This window comes from Bidens hawaiensis, unplaced genomic scaffold, assembly GCF_021521415.1.
Source record: "Bidens hawaiensis isolate Kalapana, Puna unplaced genomic scaffold, B.hawaiensis_p1.1 tig00067193_1, whole genome shotgun sequence".
Lineage (NCBI taxonomy): Eukaryota > Viridiplantae > Streptophyta > Magnoliopsida > Asterales > Asteraceae > Bidens > Bidens hawaiensis.
The window spans coordinates 15,882-32,112 of record NW_027501905.1 but is presented as its reverse complement, the minus strand read 5'-3'; the positions used below and the strand labels follow the sequence as shown (position 1 = coordinate 32,112).

General features: G+C 35.3%; 3 protein-coding genes across 3 annotated transcripts; 1 reads left to right on the top strand and 2 right to left on the bottom strand.

Moving 5' to 3' along the window:
• Window positions 1–3,327: 3,327 nt before the first annotated feature.
• LOC143604876 (short-chain dehydrogenase/reductase 1-like) lies at window positions 3,328–6,672 on the bottom strand. The gene is made up of 6 exons (XM_077081216.1): window positions 6,537–6,672; window positions 5,555–5,606; window positions 5,161–5,458; window positions 4,379–4,453; window positions 4,007–4,195; window positions 3,328–3,708 (listed from the first exon to the last, which is right to left on the bottom strand). Exons 1-6 carry the CDS (start codon window positions 6,670–6,672, stop codon window positions 3,331–3,333), a joined length of 1,128 nt encoding a protein of 375 aa, XP_076937331.1. The 3' UTR covers window positions 3,328–3,330.
• A 482-nt stretch (window positions 6,673–7,154) lies between these two features.
• LOC143604878 (salutaridine reductase-like) lies at window positions 7,155–9,776 on the bottom strand. Its single transcript, XM_077081217.1, has 4 exons — window positions 9,473–9,776; window positions 8,203–8,274; window positions 7,957–8,136; window positions 7,155–7,535 (listed from the first exon to the last, which is right to left on the bottom strand). The coding sequence occupies exons 1-4, from the start codon at window positions 9,722–9,724 to the stop codon at window positions 7,155–7,157; spliced, it is 885 nt and encodes a 294-aa protein (XP_076937332.1). The 5' UTR covers window positions 9,725–9,776.
• A 1,496-nt stretch (window positions 9,777–11,272) lies between these two features.
• Window positions 11,273–15,655, top strand: LOC143604875 (putative DEAD-box ATP-dependent RNA helicase 48). Its single transcript, XM_077081215.1, has 9 exons — window positions 11,273–12,507; window positions 12,590–12,696; window positions 13,317–13,372; window positions 13,469–13,693; window positions 13,773–13,979; window positions 14,108–14,191; window positions 14,283–14,378; window positions 14,453–14,668; window positions 15,151–15,655. The coding sequence occupies exons 1-9, from the start codon at window positions 11,273–11,275 to the stop codon at window positions 15,562–15,564; spliced, it is 2,640 nt and encodes an 879-aa protein (XP_076937330.1). The 3' UTR covers window positions 15,565–15,655.
• The last annotated feature ends 576 nt before the right edge of the window (window positions 15,656–16,231 follow it).

The window sequence follows — 16,231 nt, the reverse complement described above, 5'->3', positions numbered from 1 at the left end:
TAATTAGGGCCACGTACGAAGTTCATGATGCTACTTAGTTGGTCGATCCAAAGAAAAATAATAACGCTAATAATAATAATAATAAATAATGACCCACATTGTGGCTAGTTTCTTTTGAGTGTGAAATTGGGTTTCAATAATGATGATAGAAACATACATCTAACGAATCACAAACTGACAGCGTAAAAGTAATAAACGACTTATGTAGTACAACGTCTTTTTTTTTTTTTTGAATGTTCAAGCTTTCCTCCTACTATTTATATTATACCGCCAATGCCAGGAATCGAACCCTGGACCTCTCACCCAAAGACCAAAGCCTTTACCGGCAGTACAACGTCTTGTAGTGTCGGTAGAAAGAAAAAAAGAAAAGAAAAGATTAAAACACCTTTTTATGAAAAGTATTGTTAACTTCATGTTTCATAAAATTATTGCCACTTAATAAAAAAAATTGATTTCTCTAATTACGTCTTCATCTTCAACATGCATCACCCACCGCCATTACTAATTTCCTCTATTCGATTTTTTCCGGTCAACTTTCCTCGTTTTATCTGTATTTCATAAGTCGGTCCGAATTTTATTGTAAATATAACTCTAGATGTTATTTTATGGGTGCGCCCGACCCTAAGACACTATCGTCCTAACACTAACGAATTGTATAAGCAAAACTTATTTGATGATGATTACCCTTTTAACAATAAACACATGTATATAGGAATATTTGGACTCGATAATTATAAGGTGGATATGGATAAAAATATAAATAGTTTTTTTTTCTATTATTTTTACTTTTAGTTTGCCCATTAACTTATAGTCAATTAGTTGGACTATGGATAAAAAAAAGTTATTTGCGTCCAATAATTATAAGATTTTACTAGATCTGATAATTTTTTTTATCTAGTTTCATATTTTTAAAAAAATATATCAATCAAGGGTGTGGCTCCCCCACCTCGATACACCTCTGATTTCACTTTTCGCATGAATCATCCCCCATATACATAAATATACTCAAATTTAACATGTTAGATATATCTTAATTTTGTGTGTAAAATATATCTTAATTTAACATGTTAGATATATCAAATTCAGCATGTTAGATATATCTTAATTTTTTGTGAAAAGCATAAAGTATGTTTCTGTGTGGAAAAAAATGTTAGTGATTTTTATAAGAAAAAAAAAAGAAAGAAAAAGAGAAAAGAACAATGTAGATATAATTTGTATACGATACTAGTGGGCTTGGACTCTGTTACCATGGGCTACGCCCATTAATAAGATATCATTAATGTGTAGTAGTTTGTGTTGTAGTTTGAACTTTGAAATGCTAAATTGAGGCAGCTCACACTTTCACACGGTTTTATCTGTTGGTTATTCGACGCATCTCGATATTTCAAACGGAACTGCTACAATATCGTATGATTTACTTTACCATCGCTACAATGCGCAGTCGTGGCCACCTGGTTAATTACATCATATTTTCATATTAGTTATATACCCGTCACATTCCTGATTTCTATATTACTAAAAATACTCTTTTTACTTAAGGTCTAAACTTTTTCTCACCTTTCACCTAAAAAGTTTTAGACATTATCAAGGACACCCTGTTGGGATTTATTTTGTAATATGCATAACAACTGAATCTTTTAATGGTTTTTTAATGCTATTTTTCATTGTTGTCTCTTTAGAAAATGCTCGTGCCCGTCACATAGTCGCATGCCTTCATCTTCTTCATTTGATCCACGCGCAACCACTACATCCTCATAAGTCAGTAAACAGTGAAGAAATTGGTAGTTTGGCTCACAGGTTAAGCGGGTCCGAGTAAAAGAGTTCTTTGGCTTATCGACTCATTTAAAAGTAAGTTTTGTTTCAAACTCAATTTATAACTGTGCATAAACTAAACATATATTTAAATAAAAAATATATGTAGTTTGGACCATAGAAGGATCATCATCTAGGTAACAAGGTTGCCATTAGGAGCTTTGACGCCTTTTTATAAGTCAAGTGTCTTGTGCATGAAGCAATGCCATAAGAACTGGTTTTGCCAGCCGAGTTCTTGATAGCAGAACTCGAAAAAGAAACTTGATTAGAAGGTGAAGGGCGCAACAGCCTCATAGACAATGGGGTGTTGTTCCACATACAACACATGTGAAACTGCCACATAGATGCCACATTATTTCCACATAGAATCACATATGAGGCGTGCGGTTTAACTTTTCACATGCGTGAAAACTACTACATCTTTTTTTTATAAATTAAAATAAATCTATTATGTTTGTATAATAATCATTAAAAAATTTCTATATTACTAATTTAAAGCATTACATTACATTAATTTGAAAACATTACATAAAATTAAAAAGACTATTAAAAAATAGGATAAACAAACTACAACCAGAGCATGCTAACCATCCACACACACATATCAATACATCATAGCGACCCATGCAGACTGCCACGACACCGGTGTTCATATAAATCCATTTAACCGAGTCTGCGTCATGCAGTGTGCCTTGTCTCTTTGTTAGTCGTTAAATCTTATATAGTAGATCAATCAACTAATTTTTTGTTTCTAATTAAATTACTTTTACTTTTTCTATTTAAGATCAAATCTAGAAATAATGGATAGCAAAGGTTTTATAAAGGACTTTATTTTTTAATACAACTCACTACTTAAAAATTGGGATATTGGATTTTAATAACGTAACTTTTATCTTATTTGCTAACGTTAAACAAAATTTTAAAAAATATCATAACAGCTTTTCACTAACGGGGTTAGATTCCTTTAGTTTTGATAACGTGGATGACGACGTATACGATAATATGGCAAAAAGTTAATTTTTTGAATTTTACAAAATATTTTGTTACATAATGTAACGGTTTTTTTAAATACAACATTTTCAATATGTAACTTTCGAAAAGAGTTGCATTAGGTAACAAAAATGTTGCATTATGTCGGATACAATTGTTTTTGTAAAATAATGGTTGTGTTATACCAATTTTTTAATGGTGACTCTTTTTTCAATATAGTTTATGTAAAAAAAATATAATGAAACAAATTTACGTTTACAGAAACTTTAAAATATTAGATATCACATGTAATTAGAGAAAACCAGATTAAATGTTAAATGAAAATACATACATTCAACCACTACTTAGTGAGAAATAAGAAATATTATTGAACGCAAATAAATGAATAATTATGGATTTTCGTATCTTGTTTTGTTTTTATTCACATAGCTCAACAATCATGGGCATGAACTTGCATAATTAAAAGATTATTTTTATTAATCATGACATAATTAATCAAGTAACATAACATCATCATAGTATTGTTGATCAAAATGATGCTATTTCCATTCGGCTAAAGTAGACTCCAGAAGGACCATTGTCAGGTAACAAGGCAACCATTATAGGCGCTTTGGCGCCTTCTTCAGGAGTAAAGTGTCCGGTATTAGAGGTTATATCGGTTATAACATAGCCTGGATGCACACAGTTGACAAGAATATTTTGAAACTGTCGCGCCAAAAGCCTTGTGTAAGCATTAATTGCTGCTTTTGAAATCTTATAAGCCGCACACGTCAAAGGCCAACCGTTCTCTAACAACTTATTGGCCTTGAAGTCCCTCAGAAACCATTGTATGATCTCATTAATCTTTTCTTCAGTAAGGCTGTCGATATCAAGGAGCTCGGCTTTCACCGTCTCACTATGGATCATCTATAAAAGCAAGATGATACATATGATAAAAGATATATAGTTTGCAATTACATATAGGGCTGGCAATTGGGTAGCTATTTAAGACACAATATGACTTGTTAATCAAAAAATGCGGTATGTAATTATTTTATTTTATTAAATAATTGAAATTATATCTTACAGTCATGACATAAAGTAGTTAAACGAGCCGTACTCATGTTTGATACTTGTGTTAAGCGTGTCGTCAGACACAAATTGCCAGCCCTTATTACATATGTAATGTTACATATTATTTTTGTGTGAAGAGTGAATTACTTACGCTTAGCTCTCCGTAATTTGAAGAAACATTAACGATTCGTGGTGATTTCGAGAGTTGAAGAAGGGGGAGAAATGCTTCGGTCACCGCTTTAGTTCCATAATAATTCGTCTTTATACATTCGTCTCCCAAATTATAAGGTTGCTCTATAATCGATTCTAAAAGATGTGCGTTTTCGTCGCTCACTTCCATCTATAAACCATATACAAGAACATATTCGTTTTTAAACATTACTCTAAAATCGCTCTAATCGACGCTTAGACAATAATCCATATAATAACTTTGAATCAAATTCAAGTTTTGTGACTTCAATTCATTGTTTTAAAACAAAAATGTTCATTAGAGTGTATTAATTATGTTTAAGTATTAACTTACATATCCAGCTCCATCCTTGAAGGCTATAAATTCATCATAATTGACTATTATTCCATTTTCTGCTGCATTATTCACCTGTGTTAATTATTCAGGGACAAAAAAACATAATCACAACATGAACACTAGGGGTGAGCAAAGAGCGGATTAAAACCGAACAAAACTCCAAAGCCGACTGAACCATAACGCTGAACCCAACCGCACATAACTTGTTTCAATGTTTGTTATTGAAGTTACGACCTAAATTCATTATTTAGGATCAAAAATATAATATGTGATTAGCAACAAATTTTAGGCGAAAAGTTTCGGAACCAAATTCGTTATTTTTGAGCAATTTTATTCAATCACAAATGTAAAAGGGTCATGTTATAGCTACACGGCTACACCACCCCTGTTTTATTTCACATCATTAAATCCACAAAACACTCAGCCTTCTGTTTAGACCAAAAAAAACTTCAAAAATTATTAGTCAGTACAATCATAAAGGGGTCAAACTTTGAAAAGTTATTAGTCAGAACAGCCGTTTGGCTAATATCTGGACGGTCGTTCTAATCATAGACGTTCAAACTTTGAAATTTCATGTTCAAAACTGCCCTGTGACCTCTATCCGGATGCATGCTTGAAAGAGTGTGGAATTAGACGTCAGACAATGTGTGTATAGTTGGCTCCAATGTAAAAATCGAAACCAACCTATAAACCGAAACAAACTATTCAAAACGGCCAAAAGTCTTGTTTTGGTTCATGCTGAGCCCAAAACCGACCCACACACACCTTTTAACACTTACCAAGATATCGAGTTTCTGGAATTGAGACTCCACGAACTTGGCTAATCTAGCAATACTCACTCGATCTTTAACATCTAGTTGATGAAAAACAACATTTGCGAGCCCTGAATCTTTGAGCTTGCTGGCGGCTTTTGAACCCCGACCTTCATCTCTAGCAGTCAGTATAACTGTGATGCTGGTCGAGGCCAACTGTCGACATATCTCTAGACCAATACCTTTGTTTCCTCCGGTTACAACCGCCACTCTTAAATCAAAACAAAAACAAAGAAATATCAACTTCGACAAATGACTCACATTTCTTTAATCTAGATACAAACATATATGTGAAAACTATGAGAACCGCATAATATACGTAGATACCTCTGTTCGGTTGAAGCAGCATAGGTATTCTCACCTAGTGATGCCATAAACTTGTTTTGGAGATGATTGAAGCAAGGAATAAAGCTCTTATAAATGTGTTCAACCAATGTTATAATTTGTTTTTTTTGTCACTAATGGGACTATTTAATGTTTAATAATTTAGTCCACTTTGATAACGGGAAATATGGTGATAATATAATATGAATAAGATAAGAAATGAATAGTTTATAGACGAAAGCTGGCCGGGTGGTTCTCATGTTGTTGGGAATAGTAATTTGTTTTTTAGTTGTTTATTCATTAGGTTTTGAAAATATTTGTCATTTTCAATTTAATATACAATCTTAAAATCAACAAGGTTGAAAATTTGATACTAGCTCAAATAAGTTTATTTAAAAAGTTGTAACTTGTATATATGGAACGTGATATTCTAAGGGTCAAGAAGGTTCTCAGGTGTTTTCCGGTAAAGTTAAAAACGTTTTTCCAACTACCTAAAACTAATGACGTTAAGATTCTGTTAGTCGCGGACCATTATGAACAAATACGTTAAAAGTTGGGACTGTTAGTAGCCAATTTATTAGTTGGAATCGGCAATGACCAAAAGACAATAGCTGAGATTAATAAAAACCAATATACCATAATTAAATTTAACATTTTATGATTTAATTGATTAATTTTTGTTTTCTAACACTTTTTATTAATAATATAATTTAACATTTTATCAATTAATTTACTAACTTGCTATTTTATGGTATATATTTTCTATACAACAGAGTCTTGGCATTTGTCTTTTTTCCATTAACAATTGAGTTAACTAATTAGTTCTATAGCAATTTGTTTATTGGATACAGAGATTCTTTTTAATATTTAATCATGTTTTTAACTTTTTTAAAACTTTTTATTAATTTGATCTTAAAACTGGATCCATTCTTATTACAATTCAACCAGATGCAAGGAGTGGAAGATGACCTGGGGGTCCGCCGCCTGGTATCAAAGCCAGTCTCATGAGCCCATCGCACCTTCGTCGACAATAGAAGTTCCTTTGAAAAACGTCATATCCGTCGCAACAAAACCAGGACTAACAGCGCGTGCACACAATAACGGATATTTCTTGGCCAAAATCCTCGTGTAAGTGTTAAGAGCTGCTTTCGACATGATATACCCCGAAAGATTACTAGGCCAAGAATTCAAACATCACCATTACATATTTATTTCACCTATGACCTCATAAACATTTACACATAGTTCCTACGCGCCTTTATATTTACATCACTCTTCTAGACCAAACTATTCAGTATAAATTGAAGACAAATCTCACACCAATGCATTGCAAGTTAACAAGTAGTTATAGAAGTGTTTTACATGCGCGATTCACACTATACACTACACACATGAGAAATGTAACGAAGCTAGCTTAGCATCTATATATTCGACGGACATATATGCTAAAGTTTCACAAGTGAATCTACCTTCACACACACACACACACGTGTAAACCGTAAACTCAACAAGAAACACGGGGTTTGCATAAAACTCTTATGCGACTCTTTTTCTTATTTTTCAAAACACAAAAACAAAAACAAAAAAAAAACAATACACATGTCACTCTTTTATTAGTTTTATTTTAGTTATTCATATTAAAATGTGGAGTCTTGCAAAGTCCAAAAGTATCGACCCGAGGGCCCGCCGTCTGGCATCAAGGCCAGTCTCACAGGCCCTCTGGCACCTTCTTTGGCAGTAGAAGTTCCTTTAAAAAACGTCATTTCCGTCGCAACAAAACCAGGACTAACCGCGTTTGCACACAATAACGGAAAATTCTTGGCCAAGATCCTCGTGTACGCGTTAAGAGCCGCTTTTGACATGATATACCCCGAAACGTTACTAGTCCACCCTCTCTTTGCCATCAATTCTGCATCTTTAACATCTTTTAAATATTCCTTCACAACTTCATCCACAACCTCCTCGCTCAATCCATCAACATCACTTAGAATCCTCCTCGCATTTTCGTCTTGAACATTCTACAACAACGAAAACATAAACTTAAAATTTCAAAAATAATAAAACTTATACTCGCATCTATGGTGTCTTACCTCTAGAGTTGTAAACGAGCCGGCCTAAGCTTGACCAGGCTCAAGCTCGAGCTCAGCTCGAGAGTTGTTTTTCAAGCTCGGGCCCGGCTCGTTTATGTTAATTAATCAGTTACTATACGTTTTTAATTATTTTTATATATTTTGAGAAAAACCTTAAACGAGCCTAAGCTCGGGTTGAGCTTGACTGTGAAGTGTAAAAGTAGAAAATACACAATGCTTGTTAAGGTTCGATGAGCCTAAATGAGCTGCCCATACAAGGCTTGTGCTCGGGCTTGAAAAAGCTCAGCTCGCTTCAATCTTTTTATCAATTCAAGCTCGAGTAGCTCGGCTCATTTGCATCCCTGCTCACCTCTAGTTGACCCAATTTGGATGAGACGTTGACGATTCTCGGTGAGTTGGATTTAAGAAGAAGTGGTAGCAAAGCTTGAGTGACATGTTTAGTTCCATAATAATTGGTTTCTAAGCACTTTTGGGCACCTTCAAATGTTTGTGTTATTGTTTTGTTCACTTGCTTAGCCTTATCTACCACCTATCAAAAGATTATATAATATAAACAATCATCATTTCATAAATAATAATGTTACGACTTGTTTACCTCAGATGGAAGATTTAAATTCCAAAAGGACTCCTCATCAACTATTGTACTAGAGACCCCAGCATTATTCACCTGTTACATTTTACTTCCATATATAAGTATAGTATTACTAGCCCACAAATGAAATAAACCACCATGGGTGCAAACGAGTCCAGCCGTTTGTGAGCTACTTAAGCTTGGATCGATAAAAAGCATGAAAAGAGCCGATCCTTATCGAGCCTGAGCCAAAAATAAAGCTTGTTTAGTTATCGAGCCAGAACTCAGATCGATAAAAACTCAAAACGGGCAGAATCTCATTGAGCCCGAACCAAAAATAAGGCTTGCATAGTTATCGAGCCCGAGTCGAAAATAAAGCTTGTTGAATTATTGAGCCCGAGCTCGGATCGATAAAAAAACTCAAAGTGGGCAGATTCTCATCGAGCCCGAGCCAAAAATAAGGCTAGCATAGAGTTATCGAGCCCGAGCTCGACAAAAAGCTGAAAACTAAGCGAGCCTTATCAAGCCCGAGCCAAAAATAAAGCTTGTTTAGTTATTAAGCCCAAGCTTGAGCCAAAAATAAAGTTTGCTTAGTTATCGAGCTCGGGGTTGTACAAGGCTCGGGAAGATCTTTTAGGCTCGTCGAGCTTTAATGAGTCATGTGAATTTTTATTTTTTAACTCTTTTGGACTTCTATGTATTAACTACTTAATTTCATACTACACAACCGAGTTTGAGCCGAGCTTTGGCTTGTTTAAGGTACAACACTCGAGGTCTAGACGAGAATAGGCTCGTAAGGTTTTATCAAAATTGAAAAAATAATTAAAAATGTATATAAATTAATTAATAAATAATAAACGAGCCAAGCCTGATAAGTGCTCGAGCTTGAGAAGATGACTCATGAGCCGAGCTTAAACTTGTTTAAGGTTTTTATCAAAATTAAAAAGTAATTAAATGTTTATATAAACTAATTAATAATAATCAAGCCAAGCCCGAGCCGGGCTCGAACCTGAGGAAATGACTCACGAGCCAAGCTTAAGCTCGTTTAAGGTTTTCAGTTTTCTTGCCAATATATAAAAAATAAATAAATAAATATATATATATACATATATATAAATTAATACCCTAAGGTTCGTTTAAGGTTCTTATCAAAATAAAAGAATTATTAAAAATGTACTTAAACTAATTAATAAATAATGAACGAGCCACTGGCCAAGCCTGAACCGTGCTCAAAAGACTTTCCGACTCACAAGTCAAGTTCGAGCTTTGGAAAAATATAACATCAAATCGTTACCAATATATCGAGTTTTCCGAACAGAGAATCAATGAAACTTGCCAACGAAGCAATACTGCTCGGATCCGTGACGTCAAGCTGATGAAAAATGACGTCAGGTAAGCCGGACGAGTGCAGTTTAGCGACGGCGTCAAGGCCTCTGTTTTGGTCTCGTGCGGTCAACACCACGTTGACTTTATTATCAGCCAGTTGCCGGCATATTTCTAAACCAACGCCTTTGTTTCCACCTGTGACAACTGCAATCGTTGACATTTGAACAACAGAACAGAGGAGTTCAAAACTGATTTGAGTTTAAAGATTCGGAGGATTTAAGGTTGATTTATTTGGTCTGCGGGCAGTGTTACGTGCCCACCAAGTTTGTAAAAAGAGATATTTTTATACCATTCGTAACGAGACATCATTCTCATCTCACCCTTTTTCTCCAAACCAAAAATTAAATTAAAACTTATTTTATTTTTTTTTTCATTTCAATTAAATGATACTTTTTATGCATTTTATTATTACCTTTTCTTTTTCTTTCACTCACAACCATTTCAAAATATATTAAAAAATTATAGATGATGAACGGTAACTTTACAAATATACAAAAAAATCATATTTTTTCTAAAATATAAAAATCATTCACTCACAACACCATGAATCACTCTCTAAATTATAAGAACGCCCCTCACATATTATAAGGGGTTGGATGAGAATGCTCTTATATGGACATGAATGGGAATGAGTGTTTCTATAATAACGCCATGTAAAGTGGTAATGATTGAAGGAGGATTAAACGATATAAGTGTTTTTGGCTAGAAAGAGTGATGATGATGTGACGAAAAATGCTCTTAAAAAGAGATTAACGATTATGTATGGTTAGCTATCTTTGTAAAGTTATATTCACGTTGACTTTTATTCCCGTCATATGCCTTACGAGTCATTAGTGTTAGATGTTGGATTTACTTATTGGTAATGGGTACACCTGTTAACTTGTGATACTTATATTTTGTAGATTCGTAAGTATGATAAATTTTGTTTCATGAAACTTTAATTCTCTTAAAAAAACAAACTCTATATTCATAGTTCAGTCTCGATCTTGTTTAAATTTGACTTGATTTCATATTTAACGATTTGATCTGAAGTTCCTTGTAGATTAAATAAATATATTTATATAAATGTCAATATAAAATTTTATGTTTTCATCATCGTTTATAAGTCTGTAGTTACTTATAGCATAGTAGTATCAAGACGTGTGGTAAATGTGTAGTTTCTCTAGTAAATGAGCATTATAGTTTCAGAAACATTGATATATATTTATAAGTAGCTTTAAAGGTGCTTGAGTTAGCCACTAGGAGCTCAAACGAGTAAAACTATTCATGAACTACTTGAGATCGACCCTAACTTAAATGAGCCCGAGCTCGAGCTGGCTTGCTAGCCTATCATTTATAATATTTTTTTTAATTTATATGATATATAAAATTAAAATTGAAAAAAAAATATATAAAAATCATTATAAATATATAAAAATAAATTAATAAACAGTAAACGAGTCGAACTTCAAGCTTAAAAAGCTACTCATTAGACGACCTTGAGCTTTAGAAATAGAGATCAAAACAAATCAAGCTCAAACTTAAGCTCAGTGTAAATTAAACGAGTCTACAGCCTCTGCTCGGCTCGTTTACGCCACTAGCCGCTCTAAAAAATATGGAGGACTGAAATTGTAAAACCAACCAAACTCTTCACCATCAACCCACACCACTCTCAAAACCACCATCACCTGCTAAAACCCTAAAAACCCTAACCACTCACCACACCACCATGTACACCTCCATACTCTCCGGCCACCACATCCTCCACCGCCTGACCACCCTCCGCCACATGGGCGGCGGACCCCGCACCTTCCCAGGCGGCTTAAACAAATGGCAATGGAAACGCCTGCACGAGAAACAAGCCAGACAGAAAGAACAACGATTACTCGATCAAGAAAAACAAATTTACCAAGCCAGAGTCCGATCTGAGATCCGATCCGCAATACCCACTTCGGATCCTCATCTGGGTCACTTAAATTCGCCAAATTTTAAACCTTTATCGCCTAAAGAACATATTAAAACCCTAGCGGACCGGTTTGTGAAACCCGGAGCTGAGGATTTGTGGAATGAAGATGACGGCCCACTTAGTTCGGTTAATTCAGCACGGCAAATTGGTAAAATTGAAGTGGATCATGAGCCAATTAGGTTGCAGAGAGTGATATCTGGTGGTCAAAGTAATAGTCAAAAAAGTCAAAATGTTGGGTATAGTAAGTTGACCACTAGGCGTTATTCGGTGTATCGGTATCCGGGTAGTTTTTATAATTATGATTCGGTTAGAATTGAATCGAATCATGAGCCAATTAGGTTGCAGGGAGTGATATATGGTGGTCAAAGTAATAGTCAAATTAGTCAAAATGTTGGGTATAATAAGTTGACCACTAGGTGCTATTCAGTGAATCGGTATCCGGGTAATTGTTATTTTTATGATTCGGTTATTTCGGTAAGACAAATTGGTAGAATTGATTCAAATCGTGAGCCAATTAAGTTGCAGATAGTGATATTTGGAAATAGTCAAATTAGTCAAACTGGTCAAAATGTGGGGTATAATAAGTTAACCACTAGGCATTATTCGGTGAATCGGTATCTGGGTAATTGTTATTATAATATGTTGAATGTTAGAGATTATTCGGGTAGGGCGTCTAGGTTTGGTTACAGGAAGAACGAGAGTTCGTCGAGTGAAGACGGGACGGACGATGACGAGGGGTATTCAAGATTAGTTAGGGCGTCGGATGGCGAGGGGAGTGATGATGATGAAAAGGGAAATGAGAGGAGGATGATGATGAGTAGTGCTGCGTTGGGGAAGTATGATATGAAGAAGACGAAACGGATACCGTTGAAAAAGTTGGAAGACGAGGATGATTTGTCGCTGCACGTGCAGGCGATTCGGAATGAGGTTAATAAGAAAAAGATGGCTGAGAAAGAGATGGAAACGGGTGATGATGACACAATCCTTAGTCCAAAGAGGTTTGTTTTGTTTATATATTGATAATGTGAAAGTTATGCTTAATTATGATGGTAAAAAGTTTTCTTTTTCTTTTCCCCCCAGGTTTGATGAGTGCAATATATCTCCGTTGACCGTGCAGGCGCTTACTTCGGCAGGCTATGTACAAATGACCAAGGTTCAAGAGGCCACAATATCTGCTTACCTTGAGGGTATGCTGCTCATTTGTGGGATTTTGTTGCTAATTAGGTTGATGTGTCTCTCAATCTTGCATTAGTTTTGTTAATGTGTTGGCATATATATAGAATTTATTAGCCTTGGATACTAAGCAGTTAATGCAGAAAAATATCAGATACCGATATCTGAGATATAGATTATCGCGGTGGGATATTGGTAATTTTAATATCATGCAGAACTTATGTATAACATATAGCAGTTTAACACTAAAAGATTCAGTATACTCTCCTACTATAAACAAATTATCCTTTTGCAACTTGCAAAACACCAACAATTTTAGCAAGTATGAACTGATTAAGACTCAAAACACTAACATTAAACACAAAAAGTTGAAAACTAAGACTTGAAACACTGATATCGGTGATATATGGGTCAATATGGCCGATATTCTTGGTACCGATATTCTTACCGTTATTCTGATCGATATTTCACATGGGGACCAATAACCGATATCCTACCGATATTGAATGCATTGGTTGGATATTATTAAAGTTAACTGTATATATGAATGTGGATCCTTCAAACATATCTTATGCTCTAGTTTTAGGTTATTTGTGTAAATATTGAATAATGTGTCTTGTTGACTTGCTAACAGGCAAGGATGCTTTAGTCAAAGCTAAAACCGGAACCGGGAAAAGTGCTGCTTTTTTGGTACACGAAAAGCCCACTTTTTTTTTTTTAAATTAAAGCTTATTACTTTCTTGCTATTTTCTTTTCTGGTTATGCAATGTTGTTAAACACATACAGCTTCCGGCAATTGAAACAGTTTTAAAGGCTTCAGTCAACAACACTGCAAAACGGGTCCCACCAATATGCGTTCTTATTCTGTGTCCCACGAGAGAACTAGCTAGTCAGATAACTGCAGAAGCCAATGTATTGCTAAAGCACCACGTTGGAATTGGTGTGCAACCACTTGTTGGAGGTACTCGGTTCAAAGTTGACCAGAAACGTCTAGAAACTGAACCGTGCCATGTACGTAATTCTGTTTGCTCATTCTTACATCTGATGATGATTCGTTTGTTACTTGTATAATAAACCTTTTGTTTTGTAGATTATTGTAGCAACTCCTGGTAGACTGTTGGATCATATTGAGAACAAATCTGGATTCTCTGCTCGTTTGATGGGACTGCAAATGCTTGTTCTTGATGAAGCAGACCATTTACTAGACCTCGGCTTCCGGAAGGATATGGAGAAAATTGTCGATTGTTTACCTCGTAAAAGACAATCGTTACTCTTTTCTGCAACACTTCCAAAAGAAGTTGGCATCTTTCTTTTGCTTCGTTATAATGAAATGACCTTTTTTTAGGCTTAATACCATAAAACCGCATATATTTTCTCGTTTTGCATAAAAAAGTCAACTTTTTTGACATATTAAACAATTTGCAGGTTCGACGAGTATCTCAACTCGTTTTGAAAAGGGAGCATGCTTATATTAATACAGTTGGGCTAGGTCCAGATACACACGATAAGGTGCGTCATGTTGACCGTTTGACCAGTTATTTGTAATGTACTGTATAAAATCTTATTGGGTTTTAAGTGGCTTGTTTGATAATCAATGCAGGTTAATCAATCTTACGTTATTGCACCACACGAACAACATTTTCAAATAGTACACCATCTGTTAAAGGATCATATTTTTCAAGTCCCGAATTATAAGGTATGACGCCTTCACGGTTCTGTAAACGTTAATATTTGAAATTTGTAGCATAGGTTAAACATATTATTCCTCAGGTTATTGTGTTCTGTACTACATCAATGATGACATCACTCATGTTTTCTCTTCTCCGTGAGATGAAAATGAACGTACGAGAGCTTCATTCTAGAAAACCACAACTCTACCGAACTCGTGTTTCTGAAGAGTTTAAGGAGGAAAAACAGCTGATACTAATTACCTCTGATGTGTCGTCTCGTGGAATGAATTATCCTGATGTTAGTTTGGTAATTCAGGTAAAAAGAACAAGCTATAGAGTTTATGGTATCATTTTGCACAAATTTAGGCTTGTAAACGAACCGACCGAACACAAACAAGGGCATGTTTGTGTTCATTCATGTAACTTTAAACCAAATTGAGCAGTTACTCGAACAAATGTTTGTGTTCATGTTTGTTCACTTAAAAAAATGAACATGAAAATGTTCGTGCTCGTTCATTTAAAATCTAAAAGAACAGTTCACGAACATAATTGAACAAAGATAAACGAACATAAATGAACACAACCGGACATAAATGAACGAACACAAGCGAACAAAAGAGTTTGTTCGTTTAATTAAATGAACACAATTTTTTTGGTTCATGTTTGTTCGTTTTTTAAATGAATGAACATAAACGAACTTCCCACCAAGCTGTTCACTGAATGTTCGGTTTGTTTACAGGCTTACATAAATTAAAACTTATAATTGTTTTGCGTTTTGAAAATTTATAATGTGAGCAGGTGGGAGTCCCAGTGGACCGTGAACAGTATATTAATCGACTTGGAAGAACGGGGCGTGAAGGCAAAGACGGAAAGGGAATATTATTGCTTGCACCATGGGAAGAATATTTTCTTGAAGCAATTAAGGATCTTCCTCTTAATAAATCTCCGTCACCGCATTTAGATCCCGATACGAAAATAAAGATCGAGAAGTCAATGGCGAAAGTTGACCTGAGTGTGAAAGAGGCAGCATATCATGCGTGGCTCGGGTATTATAACTCGATTAGGGAAATAGGTAGAGATAAAACGACACTTGTTGAACAGGCGAAAGGTTTTAGTGAAACTATTGGGTTAGAAAAAGTGCCTGCACTCTTTAGAAAAACTGTGATCAAGATGGGTCTGAAAGATATACCAGGCATTCGGGTTCGAAAGTAGCCTGCTCGCCGACCCACCTGGTTTACTTGTTTATGGGTTTACACAACCTAATTTTTAATCCATTAGTGTTCTTTTTCTTGCTTTGGTTGTGTGCATATAGCTCTTAGAAATGGTCATATTAATATATGAGAGGGTAGACGTGCACAAAAAAAACCGGTTCCGGAACCTAACTGGTGGAACCGAACCGGAACCGGTTCAAGTTCCAACCCGGTTGGTACAATACCCGGTTTGGGTATTTTTGTACCCGAAAATCGTACCCGGTTCTCATATTTGTATGTTAGTATCAGTTCCAACCCGGTTCCTACCCGGTTCTTAATTGTAACCGGTTCGGCTCGTACCCGGAAAAACCGGTTCCGGCAGGTATTTTTTGAAGAGTCAAACAAAAGTCAAAGTAGCCGTTGGAACCGGTTCCAACGGTAATATAGCCGTTGGAACCGATTTTTTAGCCACCAATTAGCCGTTGGAACCGGTTCCAACGGTAATATAGCCGTTGGAACCGGTTTTCGAGAGACAATAGATCCGTTGGAACCGGTTCCAACGGTAATATAGCCGTTGGAACCGGTTTTTGATGCCCAAACCTATATATAACTTGTTTTCCACCACTAATTTCACCACCAAACTCAAAAACAAACTAAAATACTACTCCTTTAGCAAACTCGTTCCGTTA